At 45.8% G+C, this 15,740-nt stretch overlaps 1 protein-coding gene across 1 annotated transcript; it reads left to right on the top strand.

Annotated features, from left to right (window-relative positions):
* Positions 1-1,415: 1,415 nt before the first annotated feature.
* On the top strand, positions 1,416-15,706 carry LOC133042042 (histone-lysine N-methyltransferase PRDM9-like). The gene is made up of 10 exons (XM_061122734.1): positions 1,416-1,491; positions 1,906-2,022; positions 2,323-2,430; positions 6,584-6,633; positions 8,395-8,551; positions 9,381-9,482; positions 9,696-9,967; positions 10,484-10,551; positions 11,622-11,815; positions 14,259-15,706. The coding sequence occupies exons 1-10, from the start codon at positions 1,416-1,418 to the stop codon at positions 15,704-15,706; spliced, it is 2,592 nt and encodes an 863-aa protein (XP_060978717.1).
* Positions 15,707-15,740: the final 34 nt, after the last annotated feature.

Genomic DNA, 15,740 nt, shown 5'->3' with positions numbered 1-15,740 from the left:
TTGACAAGGTAGGGCACAGGGGGGCTTAGGATACACTCCGGGAGCACGGTTACAGTCTGGTGGAGCCGATATACCAGTTGAGGGCACTGGAAAAAAACATTCAGCCTGAGGACAACCCGCCCACTTGAGGATCCAGGCCTAAGCGGCCATGCCTGAAAACAAAGAAACCAGCCAAGATGCACATGCGCGCTGGAGGCTTGACAGAGACGCCCACAGAGCAGCCAATCCCCGAGTGGAGGGGCGGGGCCTCCATCACGCTCCCCACCCTCCGGCCGCCTATTGGCCAGACTGCCTCAGTCACAACGCCGATTGGTCGCTTGTGCCTGACAGGGTACAGGCAGGCTGCTGGCCCTTCACTTCACCTCAGCGCAGAAGGACTGGACTTCGCTGAACCTCTAGCTCTCCTGGGGACAGGGTGGGCAGCGCGGCAGGACGGCGGGGAGGCTGACGGGAACGCGCCCTGCGCAGCCCTCATAAACCCTTAGCCTGTTGGCTTCAAATTCCGGGTTGGGAGGCCCGAAATCCTGTCAACGTTGAGTAACCTGAGTCTCGATCGGAAGGGGACTTGCCTCTCGTCAGCTTCAGGGATTACAAGTCCCTTCACCCACAGAAACACCAAACCCCTTAGTGTTGTGACCCTCAAATACCTAGATTAACCCCGGTTCCCCTCAGCCTGAGGCACCCTAAAAATAGCACCCGCAGAGAGACCAAATTTCCTCAACCTCGCAGACCCTGAATCCCTCCGCCTGGGAGCTCTTAAAACTCTTCCTCCTCAAGACCCTAAGTGTCCTGCCTGTCGGAGACCTAAAGTCCCTTACTAAGAAACCCCCGATTTCCTCAGCCTCACAGATCCCAAGTTTTCTCACCCTGCGCATTCTACATCAGCCAAAAGATCCCCAGTCTCCTCTGTCTGAGGACCCCAGTTATTTCAGCCCGTGGGACCCAGATCTCCTCAAGCCAAGCAACTTCTCCCTTAGACATAGAACCTACGTTAGGCCCAGATTTTTCTGAGTGTCCAGGAGGAGATCCTCAAAACCCTTCCTGGAGAAACATTCCCTCTGCTGCACTGGAACAGAGCCCTGATTTCAGCCTGACCCAAGTCCAGCAGTTACGGGTTTCTGGGTCTCCTCAAGAATCCCTCCGTCACCCACAGACACATCCCTCCCAGTGCCTTCCCTCAGAGGGGCTGAATTGTAGGGGAACCAAAGAAACCAAATCTAGTTCACATTAGGCTGATCTGTCATATCTAGTCAGGATCCGTCCATCCCACCAATACCCTCACCCTGACTTTCCCCTCACCTTCCTGCCCTGGACACTCCACCCAAGGAAGACAGACCAGGCTCTGGACACTGGTCTGGGCTAACTCAGCACCTTCTTCTTCCACAGGCACCTTGGCCTTGAGCACTCCAATGGCCATGAGGCCGAACAGGTCTCCAGAGGAGAGCACTGAGGGAGATGCCGGGAGAACAGAGCGGAAGCCCACGGTGAGAGGTGGAGGCAGCAAAGCTGGGCTCTAAGCCAGCTCTATAGGAAGGACCTGGCGCTGGTCCCTGAAGCACCACAGACTGCTTGCCTGGGCAGCTGAGTGAACTTCCCTGTGACCGTACACAGGATGGGAATGCCTGGTCCTGTTTGAGATGGTGGGGGGTGGAGTGGGACAAAACAGGACACTAGCTTCGTCAACTGCTCTGTGTCCAGGGAGAGTTAGGAAAATGCTCAGCGTTTGTTCAGTTAAGCAGGACACAGTCGGGAAGGAAAGTCTTCATCCCTGTCTCACACAGCGGTCTGTGAAGCCTGCAGCTTCAGGCTACTCCTGCACAAAAGGTGGAGGAGAAGGCCCAGCTCTAAGGTCTGACTTAGATTAGTAAATCACTGATGAAATCTATTATTTTCCTTAGGCCAAAGATGCTTTCAAAGACATCTCCGTATACTTCTCCAAGGAACAATGGGAAGAGATGGGAGAATGGGAAAAAATCCGATATAGGAATATGAAAAGAAACTACGAAGCGCTGATTGCTATAGGTAACAGGAAGAGCTGGGTGCCTGTGAGCTTGGGAAACATGAAACAGGTCTTCACCCTCAGTGTTCACTTGGCCCACTCTTTGGTGGCTTCATCTGCTCACAGTTCCCTTTTGTGTGGAGACTAAGGAAATGTTTACAGTTTTGTACCAAAGGGAGGTTGACCCTGCAGTGCAGAGCTCACCTCTTGCCTTATTCTAGATTCCCCCAGCCCATCCCACTGATTCCCTGACTTTGTGACACTTCCCATTGCTTCTATGCATTGTTTCTCCTTCTTAGAACAAATGTTTTGCTTCTTTCCAGGTTTCAGAGCCACTCGACCGGATTTCATGCATCACCGCAGGCAGGTCATCAAAACCCAGGTAGATGACACTGAGGATTCTGATGAAGAATGGACACCAAGGCAGCAAGGTGAGAGGCCAGGAGGATGTGGAGGTGTCTTCCTGAAACCAGCCTGGGCTTAGGTCTCAACTTCATCTCAGCCATTAGCAAGGAAAACATAACTTTCAGCATACCGAAGTGGTTGTGGCCAAATATTTACATAAGCCTGAATGAAGATGAATGTATAGGTTTTCCAGTGTAATTCTCAAAAGTTTTATGGTTAAAATTTATGACTCTTTTTAAAAAAGAATTATTTTTGCTAAACATTCTTAGTGAAAGGCAGTTAAAGAAACATTTGAAATAAATTCACCAAACAGATTTAATACTAATCTCATTGGTTATTGGATTAAATCTCCTCAAAAAGGAAATAATTAACATATTATGTCAAGATATATTATTTATGTATGTATATAAAACAAAACCTGTGATCTTCTTACCCTAAGGTTAAACTAATTCTATATTTTGATTCTGGGAAAGTGTTTGAGAGAACTATTTATTCTCCATGATCTTTCCCACATTTCACTGACCAGAGATGGCATCAGGTAAATAAAATGAAGTACACTTATTATAAAATAGAAGTGAGCGCTCACTTCTTCTTCTGCTGCTCAAACAGTTTAGAAGAGTTAATCTGCCTAGACTGGAGAAAACAATTTAGATAGTTCTATGATTCTCCATCTGTGGATTTCTGTTCTCCCAGATTTTTAAAAATTATTTATTTAGTTTTGGCTGCACTGGGTCTTTGTTGCTGTCCATGGGTTTCTCTGGTTGCAGTGAGTGTCTTCGCATTGCAGAGCATATGCAGGCTCTGTAGTTTGTGACACACAGGCTTAGCTGCCCCGCAGAAAGTGGCATCTCCCTGGACCAGCCATCAAACCTGTGCCCTCTGCATTGGCAGGCAGATTCTCATCCACTGTGCACCAGGAAAGTCCCTCTGTTCCGTTAGGTTATTAAAACTAGGGAAAGGGACATGAAAATCAAACATTTGGTTGTCTGCAAAGGTTTTGACATAAGGAGAGATTCTTCATAGGGAATACATACGCCTGGGTTCACCACACTCCTGCAGGTCTTTATTTACCTTTTTAACAATTTCTGAGTGTATGACACACTGTTGCTAACTATGTGCACGTTAGTGTTAGTGACCATAGTGCTAATCTTTCAGTCATGTCTGACTCTGCGTACCCATAGACTGTAGCCCACCAGGCTCCTCTGTCCGTGGGATTCTCTAGGCAAGGATCCTGGAGTGGGTTGCAATTTCCTGCTCCAGGTGTTCTTCCCAACCCAGGAACTGGGCCTGCATCTGTTGCATCTCCTGCATTGCAGGTGGATTTTTTACCGCTGAGCCACCGGGGATATATATACACATTGATGTACAACAAATCTGTAGAAATGTTACATCTTGCCTGACTGAAGCCCTAACCCACTGAGTAACAATTCTCCAATCCTTCCACCTCACAGCCCTTGGCAACCACGGTTATATTTTCTGTTTCCATGGATTTGATTAATTTAGATACCTCATAGAAGTGGAATCAGGCAATATTTGTCTTTTTTGATTTGTTCATTTCACATAGTATAATATCATCAAGGCCCATCCATGATATAGCATATGACAGAATTCTTTTTTAAGGCTTCAAAACATTCCGTTGTGTGCATGTGGATATAATAGCTATAACATATATCTTATATATAATCTTTATCTTTTATCCACCAGTGAACATTTAGGTTGCTTACACATCTTGCCTATCGGGAATAATGAGGCAATGACCATACATGTGCCCACTATTGATTCAATATCTTGCTTTCAATTCTTTTTGGAAACACACTGTTGAGTGGGATTGCTAGATCATACAGCAGTTCTAACTTTATGTGGAAACTCCATACTGTTTTCTAGAAAGTTTGCAACATTTTACATTGCCAACAATAGCGTATAAGGGTTCCAATTTATCCATATCCTTACCAAACTTGCTATTGTCTTCTTATACGTATTACCCATCGCAGAAGGTTTCAATTTGTGTTTCCCTATTGATTAGTAATATTGAGCATCTTTTCATATGTTTGTTGGCCATTTATATATTTTCTCTGGAGAAATGTCTATTCAATTCCTTCTCTCACTGTTAGTCAGCTCAGACTGCCATAACAAAGCAGACTGCATTCCTTAAACCACAGAAATTTGTTTTCTTACAAGGCTGGAGCATGGAAGTTTGATATCAAGGTGCCATCATGGTCAATCAGGGTCTCTTCCTGGCTTGTAGGTAGCCTTCATACTGGTGTATGCTTATTAACCCCTTATCAGATGCATATTTTACAAATATTTTCTACCATCCTGTAGGTGGGCTTTTCAACTCTGTTCAGTGTCCTTTGCTGCACAGAGGTTTTAAGATTAATCTCATTTGTCTATTTTTACTTTGTTACTAATACTTGTGCATTTGGCACCATATCTAAGAAATCATTGTTGATTCAATGTGTGAAGCTTCACCCTTGTTTTCTTCTAAGAGTCTTATCAAGTCTTGCATTTAGTTCTTTAATACATTCTGAGTTGATTTTTCTTCAAGATATAAGATGTTCATTATTTTGCATATGGTTATTTTATTTCTCCAGCACCATTCATTTCAGGGATTAAACTTTCCCCATTATCTTGACACCCTAGATGAAGATCATTAGACCATGTATCCAAGAGTTTATTTCTGGCTGTCTATTCTGTTCCATTGATTGACATATCTGTCTTTATGCCAACCAGCTTCCTCAGTGGCTCAGCAGGTGAAGAATCTGCCTTCAGTGCAGGAGACAGAGGAGATGCAGGTTCAATCTATGGGTTAAGAAGATCCCCTGGAGAAGGAAATGGCAACCCTGTCCAGTATTCTTGCCTGAGAAATCCCCTGGACAGGGGAGCCTGGTGGGCTACAGTCCAAAAGGTCACAAAAAGTCAAGAAGACTGAGTGACTAAGCATACCTATTTTTGTCAAATCTACACTCTTTTTGTTCCTGTACCTTTGTAGTATGTCCGGAAATCAGAGGCCTCCAGCTTTGCTGTTCTTTCGAAGATTGCTTTGCCTATTTGGGGTGCTCTGAGATTCTGTTTTAACTGTTGGATGGATTTTCTATGTCTGAAAAAACTTCCATTGGGATTTTAATAGGAATTGCATTGACTCTTTAAATTGCTTTGGGTAGTATGAACAGCTTAATAATATTAAGCCTCCAAATCCATAAACACGAGACACTTATCTATTTATGTCAGATTCCTTTCAGTGAACTTTGTAGCTTTCAACATATAAGTCTTTCATCTCCTTAAGTTTATTCCCAATTACTTCATTCTTTTCAATGCTATTATAAATAAGATTGTTTTTCCAGTGGCTAAGACTCCACACTCCCAGTGTAGAGAAGTAGGGTTCAGTCCCTAGTCAGGGAACTAGAATCCACATGCTGCAACAAAGACCTGGCACAAACAAATAAATAAAAATAAATATATTCTTTTAATTTAGCTCTTCACTATAGCTTTAAAAAAATAAAAAATAAATAGGATTGTGTTCTTATTTTCCTTTGTGAAATGGTCATTCTTCATGCATGGAATATATCTGAATGGTGATATTGTACCATGCAACTATCTGTGCAGGATTTTTGTGTGTGTGGATTTAAAGATTTTTCTGCACATAAAACCATGCCCCTGTGAACAGACATAATTTTACTTCTTTCTTTCCAAATGGAAGCCTTTTGTTTCCATTTCTAACCTAAAGCCCTGACTAGGAGTTCTAGTATCATGGTGAACAGAAATGTTGATAACGGGCATCCTTGCATTTTTTTCTTGATCGTAGAAGTTTTCAGCTTTTCACTGATGACTAGGATGTTAGAGGTAGACTTTCAATATATGACCTTTATTACATTGCAGTAACTTCCTCGTATTTCTACATTGATGAGTACTTTTGTCATGAAAGGCTACTAAATTTATTAGAAATTTATGAACATCAGATGAGGCACAGATGAAGTTTCATAATTTTTTTTAATTTTAAGAAAATTATGTAATGCTCCCAGTGAAACCATGGGAGTTGATGATACAGAAATCATCTTCCATTCCTCCTTTGGTAATCATTGTCTTTGTCACTCTCTGGCTTAGAATTATGTGTCCTTAATTAGAATACCCAGAGTTTGGAAACATTTACCAACCAAAACACTGATTATCATAATTTTTTAGGTAAACCTTCTTCAATGGCCTTCAGAGTGGAGCAGAGTAAACATCAGAAGGTGAGTATTTCCCAAATCCTGTTCCCAAAATATCCTCCTCATGGATCCAGTCACAGGTGAGAATAGGAGAAAACACAGAGATCCTGGAGACGGCTGCCTTCCTGCCCTGGATCTTTAGCACACTGTCTGACATCATCACCACCTTTACAGTTAGTAAGAACAACCACAGTAGTAGGCGGTTCTGTTGTTACATTTTTTTCATAGTATTTAAGACTTTAAGCATTTTATGTGAATAAACTTACTTAAACCTTAAATCAATCCTACAGTACCTATAAGTAGGTATATAGCTATCACCATTACAGATAACAAAACTGAGGTAAAAAAAAAAAAAAAAAAATGATTGATTATATGCCCAGGATCACAGTATCACTGGTAGTGCAATCTAAACCAAAGCACTTTCTCTAAACTCCTTACAAAATGATTAAAGCTTCCATGGTTCTATGAAGCTTATTCATACATCTTTATATCATTCATCTGAGAGATGTTTTCAACCTCAGTTCTTTTGTGCTGTGCTAGAGAGGGATATGCTAAGACATCTGACTAAGGGAAGCTTAAGGACATGCTGGGCAGTTTGTAGAGTGGACAGTCCAAGATGAAGAAGGAGACAGGATCCCTACCTCAGAGCCTCCCACTCCAATAAGAGGAAGCAACTCGCAACCCTGAGAAGCCTCAGGTTTATGACTGAAAAGCAACAAATAAGAAAATAACAGAAGGACTTCACATAGATTACCCACTTTTGAGTAGAAACTCATCATCTGGGCATCATTTCAAATGCTCCTTCTTGCAGGAGGAGTAACAGCTCCCCCTCTGAGCTCTAATAGGCAACTCTCCTGTTTGGAATCATTTGTTTAGCCTACCCCTGTGATGTGAGCTTTGGGAGCCTAGCCCACACCCATTCATTCTCAGAAGTCCAGGCCCAGCTCAAAGCCCCTGAGGGCCCCTGAATGTTTTGTGAATGAGTGACTCCACATTTGAGCATTCATCTAGGAGTAGAAAGGTCAAAGATTGCTGAAGATAGTGTCTGTGAGCTAGACTTCAAATATAGATGCAGTTTAGGGAATAAATTGATGCCAGGGATGTACGCTCACGTTCTTACTGTATTAAATAGCTCACACAACAATTTGTTGAAGGTTATTAAATTTCATGTCCACTATAACATTAAGAATTAGCCTGAATACCAATTCAAGGATCAGGAAACTGAGGAGAATCAGCTAGTCATACAGCCTTGTTCAAGGAGAAGTGATGTGACCAGTTACTTTAATTCCAAACATTGTCTCTAGGACATGGCAACCTGCAACTTTCATCTCATTTTCTTTATTGTCTAAATGTGTTTCTGCCGATCGTCTTTTCTCTTCTTAATCTCCTTGCATTGTCACCTTATTTTCCAGATGTGTTTTGTCCCCTCTGTAATTTTCCATACTTCCTCATCCATCAAAGGGCCACTAATTAATACAACCCCCCTGGATGTCTCTACGAGCACTTACCCTCTTCTTTCCCTGACCTCCAGCTATTCTCCCTGCCTTGCTCTCACTTTTATGCAGAAAGTTGAAGGGGAAGAACCTTAAGATATGAATTCTAGTTTTCATTCACTATCCACCTAGGTCCTTTTTTTACATTCCAGTGTTCAGCACCCCCCCCCATCCCCCAAATCAGGTATTTCCAAGAATTGTCAAAGTATTAACTAAAGTCATGCATGTGAAAACACTTCATAAAGTCCTAAAGAACTAAAGAAATGCCTGTTGTCTTTTACTCACATGGAAGAGAATGTCCAGGGCACCATTAAGTAAGGAATCTAGTTTGAAGGAATTGCCAGGAGTAGCAAAATTGCTGAAAACAAGTGGCTCCAAGCAGGCTCAGAAACCAGTGCCCCATCACAGAAAAGCAAGGGCCCCTGGACAGCACCCCAGACAAAAAGGCGGTAAGAGAAATTTGGGGACTTCCTCTAATTACTTCCTCTAATCCCTGTAGAAAAGCTAATAAGTGTGACCTAGGTGTGTGACATGGACTTTGGGTAGGCGGGGGTTTAAGCTGGACGGATCTGGGTCATGATGTTAGCACAGGGGACTGGTGAAAATTTTATACATTTTCTGAGTTGCTGATTGCTATGTGTAAAGTGAAGATAAGGATACATAACTCCTACAGTGCTTGAAATCCTTACATTAAATGCAAAAGTCTGACACCTACAAGTAGTTCGATAAACCCAGCTGTGATGATGGGAACCGAGCTTTGTTAGTGTTTATGCCCAGACCTCTGCTCAATGCCTTACGTGTCATGTGCCCTTAACATGTATTTTCTGAGTAGATGTGTCGGTGAACTATTTCCTAAGTAGGAAGGTTCGGAAGTTAAACCTACTAATGGGAAGTGCAGGATGCTATCACTGAACTGGACATCTGTGGTCAGTGGAGCCTCAGTCTCCTGAACCTGTAGTTAAAGGGACAAGAAGCAAAGTATAGAGAATGGAATTCCTGGTGGTGAAGTGGTTAAGACTCCATGCTTCCACTGCAGGAAGTGTGGGTTCCATTCCTAGTCAGGGAACCAAGATCCCACAAGCCATGCAGAGTGGAGAAGAAATAAATAATGTATCATTAAAAAATAAAATTACAAAAGTAAAAGTTTGAAAAATACATGTAAGAAAGTTTTAACAAAGTGTATAGTTGGACAGGTAGGAGATCTCATACTTTCCAATAAAACAGGGACTAACTCCCCAGACCCCACCGGCCTTGCTTAGCTTCTGTTCTCCATTTTAGAACTCAGAAGAAAAGAGACTGGAGTGAAGAAGTACAGTTTACGAGAAAGAAAGGGCCACATATACCAAGAGGTCAGCGAGCCCCAGGATGACGACTACCTCTGTGAGTGACCCCGGTGGCCCACTCACGGAGAAGGGGCTACAGGGCCTTGGTCCACTAACCTCACCTCACCATTTGGTCCCCCGTCCATCCCCTTCCTCTATGACTTGGGGTGCAGGGTCGAGGCCAAATGCCATGAGTGCCCCAGTTCTTTCTGAAGGGCTTTACGACCAGCAACATCACGATACCTCCTCTCATCCCTGTTCTCACCTCCAGATTGTGAGGAGTGTCAGAACTTCTTCATCGATAGCTGTGCTGCCCATGGGCCCCCAACCTTTGTAAAGGACTGTGCAGTGGAAAAGGGGCATGCCAACCGCTCAGCCCTCACTCTGCATCCTGGGTTAAGCATCAGACTGTCAGGCATCCCTGACGCTGGGCTTGGAGTATGGAACGAGGCGTCCGATCTGCCGCTGGGCCTGCACTTTGGCCCCTATGAGGGCCAGATCACAGACGATGAAGAGGCCGCAAACAGTGGATACGCCTGGCTGGTGAGAAGCACCCGTTTCCCTGTCCTCTGGCCTCTAATCGCTTGTGTGTGGTGGGGGGTACTTCATGTCTACATGCGAGGACACAGATGGTGATAACACGGTCGGCAATGATACAGTCAGCCCTGTGTACTGTGTGCCCTGGGCGTGAACACAGGACTTCCCTCTAAAGGTCAGAGGAGAGGTGGGAACAGTCTGCAGACACTCAGGACCTCTATCTAAAGGTCAGAGGAGAGGTGGGACCACAGTGTACAGAGACACAGAAGTGACTCCTCCCTTGTGGAGCCCTTGCCTTCAATGAACCAAGACACTCAGACTTGGAATGATGAGTAAGGGGTTTACCGTGGGGTCCGACTGGCAGGTGAATCCATGCAGGCTGAAAAGCACCAATGACTACAGACGGAAATAGCTCTTCTATTGCTTCCTACCAAAAAAAGAAAAAGAAAAGAAAGAAGAAAGCTTGTAAAAAATAAAAAATAAATAAATAGGAAAGCTTGTAACTCTTTCTCTGACACTCAGATCACCAAAGGGAGGAACTTCTATGAGTATGTGGATGGAAAGGACACATCTTGGGCCAACTGGATGAGGTGAGTGCAGTGAGTCTGCAGTGTGTAGACATCGAGACTCCCTCCATCCCACGCCCCTTTCATTCTCAACCTGGCTCCCTCAACAGCTTTCACATCTTCTTTCCTCTTTTCCCTCCATATCATGCCCTTTCATTTTAAAAGACACTAGAAAGAAGGAGATAAAAATATGGCGTGTGCTGTCAAGATATGAGTGTATATGCTGAACAAAACTGGTGGACTTGAAAACAACTTGAGGAGTCTAGATTCACCAGGGACACTTTAAATCACTTAATGGACACTTACCACGCACTTTATGTTTCAGTTTAGACAGTGAACTTCGTTACTGAAGCAGATCACACAACCCATGTCCTTTTGGAGAACATACTGCAGACAGACATTAGCCAATTGATTTTAGGAACAGTAACCTTATTTTTTCTATCTTTGAGTAACTACACAGCGCCAGGATAAACTAACACAGGAGACCTTGACTCTATGGGGGGAACAACCTCCTCAGGCTTGGTTGCAGTGAGAAGTGGGCCCTGAGGCCTCAGAAGGAATGGGGGGCAGGATTGTCCTGAGGAGGCCCATTCTCTGAGGGCCTCTCCTATCATCAGGGCAGGCAAACAGTGAACACACTATTACTGTTCTGTGTCTCAAGCTATATCAGAGCTCTCTCCAAGTTTCCGTGGGAGGGGGTGGGCAAGCAAATAAGACCCTGGATGGACGTGGGGAGATGGAAGAAAGCCTCGGGAGAGAAGGCAGGCTGGGGTGAGTGCTGAGGGCTGCGTGTTAGCCAAGGAGCACCAAGTCCTGTGGATGGAAGAGAACTTAATTCAGAGTTTAGAGGAGCTGGAGGTCACCAGCCTCAAGGACAGTCCAGGTGGAGATGAGTCTGGAACTGGGCTCCGGAAAATGGCTAATTAGGTAAGGAGAGAAAAGCATGGGAATTCACATGGCCTGGTCGAAGGTGTGAACAGAAGGGCCACATGAGGGGCGGCCTCAGAGGCGGAAGGCAAGGAGCTGGGCATGGTCGGAGAGTGGAGGACACTCATCACCTGAGATTTCTTTCCCTTTCCCGGCCTCGCCCCCAGGTATGTGAACTGTGCCCGGGACGACGAGGAGCAGAACCTGGTGGCCTTCCAGTATCACGGGCAGATCTTCTACCGAACCTGCCAGGTGGTCAGGCCGGGCTGTGAGCTGCTGGTCTGGTATGGGGACGAGTATGGTCAGGACCTTGGCATCAAGCGGGTCAGCAGGGGGAAGAGTGAGCTCGCGACCGGGAGAGGTGAGTGTCAGCCCTCTTCCAGCACCCCACCCCATCCTGGGAGCCTCCGTGGCCCGATTTCGAAGCAGAGGACAATCCAGTCCAAAGTCAGTAGAGTTGCAATTTAAATGCCTCAGAATTTTATTCTTGTCATATGATTGTAAGGAAAAATTTTTTATGGTAAAAATGCTAGTTCTAATTTTTCATATTTCATGCAAAAAAATATGTAACATCACCTTCTGCTGAAAGGCTTAGAAGCAAAAAGCAAGTTTTCTAGCACCTACCAGCTCTCTGCCCTTTACCTCTTTCTTCCTTATTCCCTCCCATTTCTTCTCTCTTTTTTTTTTTTTTCACTATAGGATAGACATTTTATTTTAAAATATTTATAGGACAAAGATATTTGAAGAGTCACACTAGGAAATTAATGAATGATATCTGCCAATTTAAAGACAGTAAATGGAATTCCTTAGTCATTAGTATTTTTTGCATTTATTTATTTATTTCATTTACTTTTATTAGTTGGAGGCTAATTAGTTTAAAATATTGCAGTGGTTTTTGTCATACATTGACATGAATTAACCATGGATTTACATGTATTCTCCATCCCGATCCCCCCTCCCACCTCACTCTCTACCCGTTCCCTCTGGGTCTTCCTAGTGCACCAGGCCCGAGCACTTGTCTCATGCATCCAGCCTGGGCTGGTGATCTCTTTCACCCTAGATAATATACATGTTTTGATGCTGTTCTCTTGAAACATCCCACCCTCGCCTTCTCCCACAGAGTCCAAAACTCTGTTCTGTATATCTGTGTCTCTTTTTCTGTTTTGCATATAGGGTTACCATTACCATCTTTCTAAATTCCATATATATGTGTTAGTATGCTGTAATGGTCTTTAACTTTCTGGCTTACATCACTCTGTATAATGGGCTCCAGTTTCATCCGTTTCATTAGAACTGATTCAAATGAATTCTTTTTAATCGGTGAGTAACATTTCATGGTGGATATATACCACAGCTTCCTTATCCATTCGTCTGCTGATGGGCATCTAGGTTGCTTCCATGTCTTGGCTATTATAAACAGTGCTGCGATGAACATTGTGGTGCACACATGTGCAGTGATGTGCATTCAGTTACTGTTCCAGTCTGTTGCCATGTGAGTTCATGCTCTGTGCCAGACAGGGCTCCACGCACCGAAACAGACAGAACCACTGCCTTGGGGCAGCAGGGGCTTCGTACCAGACAGGGGCTGGTGCTCTGAGGGAAACCAGCGCAGGGAACGTGCCTCGGGTCAGCGTGAGCAGAGGGTGGGGTGTGGTGCAGGATGGTGGGGCAGGGTCTGTGCAGAGATAACACCCGTGGGGAAGGATTCCAGGCAGGGGAGCAGCCAGTGCCGCAGCCCCAGTGCCGGGAAGAGAGGCCATGCCAGGGGTCGCGGGAGGAAGCACAGAGGGAGAGGAAGGAGGCTGGATGGGACACGGAAGCCTCAGGGCCTGTGTTCACGTGCAGGGCCCAGGGGTCCTCCTGGGTGACACAGAACAACCGCAAGGCTTTCTGCTGCAAGCAGCATGTTCTCTGTGCTAAGATGATGCTTTGATTCATTTTTGGGAAGAGACAGCAGCGGGGAGTCCCCTCAGAGGTCAGTTCATTGCCAGACATGAGGGGAGAGTGGGCTGGCCGAAGATGCTTGGGAGTGAAGGTGTGAAGAATCTTGCTGGAGATGTATTTTTAAATAGGGCTTCCTAGTGCATGTTAAATGGACTAAGCCTGAGTGAAATAAATGAGGTATGGATACTGGTGAGGATTGAGAAGGATATGCCTTTATTTTATGATTTATGGGAAACTGAGAGAGGAGCAATTTGTGAAACTGTTTGGGCAGCAGGGGCCAGAGACCTGTAGTCAGTGGGACCTGGGCAGCTCGGTCTCATCCAGTCTCAAACCCACTTCCTGCAGAGATCGGCACAAAGGCTGCTCTTTGAACAAGGAGCCACGAAGTCAGAGTTACCCACACCTGCTGTAACCACCCACTGTGCTGCCTCCCATATGCAGAGAGCTCCAGGCCAGGCGCCCCTAACTTAATAGACCCTTTCCCCTCACAGGGAGCCACTCAGGGGATTTCAACTAATTCATCAAGTCTTATCCCTCAGTAGGGTAAATACCTGTGGCCACTGTGACATGACATTTCAGACACTTACACGCAGGGAAAGTCCTAGCAGATCCATCTCTATCAGGAGAGACACTGCCTCTGATGCTGCTGGAAGGTCCCTATCTGGGTGATATGTAGAAAAGGCCCTTGACACCCGCTTTCTGGATTTCTGTAGATGTAGAGAATAAGAGTGGAGTGGAAAAGTGGACTGTAAAGACACTTGATGGGAGACAAATTGTGCACTGTCAACACTTAGATGATTAGGGGGGAGGGCCTGACCGAGCAAACCAGCTACCTGACCAAAAGCTTCCTCTTTCAGCAGAACCGAAGCCCAAGATCCACCCATGTGCCTCCTGCTCTCTGGCCTTCTCCAGTCAGAAATTCCTCAACCAACACACCCAACGCAGTCACCCCTCTCAGACCCTCCTGAGACCATCTGAAAGAGACCTCCTCCAACCAGAGGATCCCTGCCCAGGCAATCAAAATCAGCGATATTCAGATCCACACAGCCCGAGCGACACACCTGAGGGTCAGGAGGCCAAGGTCAGGCCCCAACAATTGCTGAAAAGCATAAGGCTGAAGAGGATTTCAAGAGCCTCTTCCTACTCACCCGGAGGACAAATGGGGGGCTCTGGGGTGCATGAGAGAATGACAGACAAGCCCAGCACAAGCCAGAAACTGAATCCAGAGGACACAGGCACATTGCTCACGGGAGCAGGGGTCTCAGGGATTATGAGAGTCATGTACCGAGAGTGTGGGCAAGGCTCCAAGGACAGGTCAAGTCTCAGCACACACGAGAGGACACACACAGGGGAGAAGCCCTATGTTTGCGGGGAGTGTGGGCGAAGCTTCAGTCAGAAGTCAGCCCTCATCAGACACGAGAGGACACACACAGGGGGGAAGCCCTATGTTTGCGGGGAGTGTGGGCGAAGCTTCAGTCAGAAGTCCGTCCTCATCACCCACCAGAGGACACACACAGGGGAGAAGCCCTATGTTTGTGGGGAGTGTGGGCGAAGCTTCAGTCGGAAGTCCCATCTCATCAGACACCAGAGGACACACACAGGGGAGAAGCCCTATGTTTGTGGGGAGTGTGGGCAAAGCTTCAGTAAGAACTTCAACCTCATCACCCACCAGAGGACACACACAGGGGAGAAGCCCTATGTTTGCGGGGAGTGTGGGCGAAGCTTCAGTCGGAAGTCCCATCTCATCTCACACCAGAGGACACACACAGGGGAGAAGCCCTATGTTTGTGGGGAGTGTGGGCGAAGCTTCAGTCAGAAGTCCGTCCTCATCACACACGAGAGGACACACACAGGGGAGAAGCCCTATGTTTGTGGGGAGTGTGGGCGAAGCTTCAGTAAGAACTTCAACCTCATCACCCACCAGAGGACACACACAGTGGAGAAGCCCTATGTTTGCGGGGAGTGTGGGCGAAGTTTCAGTCGGAAGTCCCATCTCATCTCACACGAGAGGACACACACAGGGGAGAAGCCCTATGTTTGTGGGGAGTGTGGGCAAAGCTTCAGTAAGAACTTCAACCTCATCACCCACCAGAGGACACACACAGGGGAGAAGCCCTATGTTTGTGGGGAGTGTGGGCAAAGCTTCAGTAAGAACTTCAACATCATCACACACAAGATGACACACACAGGGGAGAAACCCTATGTTTGCAGGGAGTGTGGGCGAAGCTTCAGTCGGAAGTCCGTCCTCATCTCACACCAAAAGACACACACAGGGAAGAAACCCTATGTTTGTAGGGAGTGTGAGTGAGTCATGACCAACAAACCACACCTTAGCCACAGGA

The sequence above is a fragment of the Dama dama genome, chromosome 1 (assembly GCF_033118175.1).
Source record: "Dama dama isolate Ldn47 chromosome 1, ASM3311817v1, whole genome shotgun sequence".
NCBI classification, from domain to species: Eukaryota; Metazoa; Chordata; class Mammalia; order Artiodactyla; family Cervidae; genus Dama; species Dama dama.
Note: the sequence above shows the minus strand (reverse complement) of the source record. Positions and strands in the feature narration are given on the sequence as shown.